The sequence below is a fragment of the Frankliniella occidentalis genome, unplaced genomic scaffold (assembly GCF_000697945.3).
Source record: "Frankliniella occidentalis isolate FOCC.00 unplaced genomic scaffold, Focc_3.1 Scaffold193, whole genome shotgun sequence".
NCBI classification, from domain to species: domain Eukaryota; kingdom Metazoa; phylum Arthropoda; class Insecta; order Thysanoptera; family Thripidae; genus Frankliniella; species Frankliniella occidentalis.
Genome location: NW_026267319.1, coordinates 244,113 through 246,017, shown reverse-complemented (window position 1 = coordinate 246,017; position 1,905 = coordinate 244,113). Strand labels below are relative to the sequence as shown.

The 1,905-nt window shown below is 41.6% G+C and overlaps 2 protein-coding genes across 2 annotated transcripts in view; one reads left to right on the top strand and one right to left on the bottom strand.

Annotated features, from left to right (window-relative positions):
• LOC127750466 (uncharacterized) overlaps positions 1-1,905 on the bottom strand; it is a 148,166-nt gene that overhangs the window by 30,072 nt on the left and 116,189 nt on the right. The gene's annotated exons all lie outside the window — the stretch shown is intronic.
• The window catches only part of LOC113213493 (uncharacterized), a 16,714-nt gene continuing 15,073 nt past the window's right edge, over positions 265-1,905 (top strand). Inside the window, exon 1 of the mRNA XM_026432581.2 lies at positions 265-409. Coding sequence (XP_026288366.2) covers positions 344-409 — 66 coding nt within the window. The 5' untranslated portion in view covers positions 265-343. The remainder of the gene's footprint in view (positions 410-1,905) is intronic.

Below are 1,905 nucleotides of genomic sequence, written 5' to 3'. Positions count from 1 at the left end.
CTTTCAGTTCCACACCCTCCGACAAAAGCTTTACTTAAAACACTTTTACTATATACCAAAAATAAACGTTTCTCATGACGAAACTGCTTAGTATTTTTTAAAAAATGCTCCTTAGTATTACGGTACCGCAAAATGTTAAGTATGTTAGTACCAGTGTCCACCTTTGTAATACAAAAGATTAAAATCGATTAAAATCTAAATGAGGACCAAAGCACTCGACTTCTTTGACGCAGGAGTGTGCCTGAGTGGATGAGATGATGGTGCACTTTCCTATAAGGAACAGTTTGAGTTTGCATATTAAGCCACCGTTTTCAGTCACACCTACACAGTCACCTGATTCACCATGAACACCGTCATGAAGACCACCGTCCTGGCCTGCCTGCTCGTCGCAGCGCTCCAGTTCAGTCAGGTTAGTAAAGGAGGTGGGTGGTCAAAGTCCACCAAAAACCCGTCACGTGGTTTGTGTACGATCCCTAACGCCCCGAGGAGCAGCCCGACGGGTGCCCCCCTGAGGTACTCGTATGTTACGTCCTGCCCGATGACATGGAGCAGCTTTTTTTAAGAAAAACGAGGGGCAACATCGACCCTTCGCAAAAAATCTGAATTTTTTTCTGAGGTTCGTATTATTCCCCTAGACAACATATCCAAGTTTGAACCCGATCGGACATCCCTACGTGAAACGGCAAGAGGCGCAAGTTTCGCCTAACACTTTTTGCTTGTTTTCGTGTAAAAACGAAAAATCTCATTAAATCTCGCCCATGGCAAGTTCTGGCCAAAATCAAAGTGGTTTTCAAAGTAAAATGAGCTGGGGAATCCGAAGCAGCTATCGGTTTTACGACTAGGTGAAGTTTAGGGGTCGATATTAGGTAAAAGACACCGTTTCCAGAGAAATGCCCAAATCTTGGGGTTTCTGTGTTCTTCAACGTACTTTTTTTTTCTCTCACCGCCAAACTGTAGGAAAAGGACCAAAGTAACGTGTGTTGGCCATGGGAACCGTCTTACGCTGCCCCCGGGGTCTCCAGGGGCAAAAAACAGCAAAAATGGTCATTTTGGTGACAATTCAGCATGCATTTTTACGATTCACATCGACCCTCTCCGCATTTGTTGGCTCTGTCCCCCAAAGTTAGTCCCTAATAAGACCCCTTTGCCTGGTTTTTCTGGGCGATGTAGCTCAAAGGGTTCCGGAGATATCAGTATTTGAAGTTTTTGAAGGTTTTATTTTGTGTTTTGGCTAAAATGTCGAAAATTTGCATTTTCTGGAGCTAGGACTATCCGGGACAACAATCGACCACTGCTCTTCACGTAAAACTACCTCAAGAATCCGTTCTTGCCAGTGGAATTGCAATATTTCAACTCCTTATTCAAATTTTGCCTATAATTAGTGTTTTTTGAGTTACGACTTTTAACCTTTTACAGGCCACCAACGACCGACTTCCCATTCGAATTTTTTTATATTTCTCAGGCTCAAAAGATATTCTTTGACGAGCTCTTTCGAAAGCAGCCAACGAAAATAGTCGTACCGGCCCTTACTTAGGAGCCGGACAAAAACGGTGGGAAACGTAATTTTGGCTAAAATCTGGTGTTTTGTTGGAGTTTTGGTGCTAGTTTATAAGGATGTTCCGCACTAGTTACGGGGCCTATTATCAATGACGTGCTCTTTCCGATTCCGCCAAACAAAATTTGCGTTTTGGGGTATTTCTTATGGTTTTGACGGTTCTAAAAAAACATAAAATCATCAAAAGTATTTTTTATTTTTTATTTTTCAGAACTTCCGTTTTGCTTATAATATCATGTTGGTGCTGATGTTTTCATCATGATGATGTTTCATCAACATGATGTTTTCATCATGATGATGTTTCATCAACATGATGTTTTCATCATGATGATGTTTCATCAACATGATGT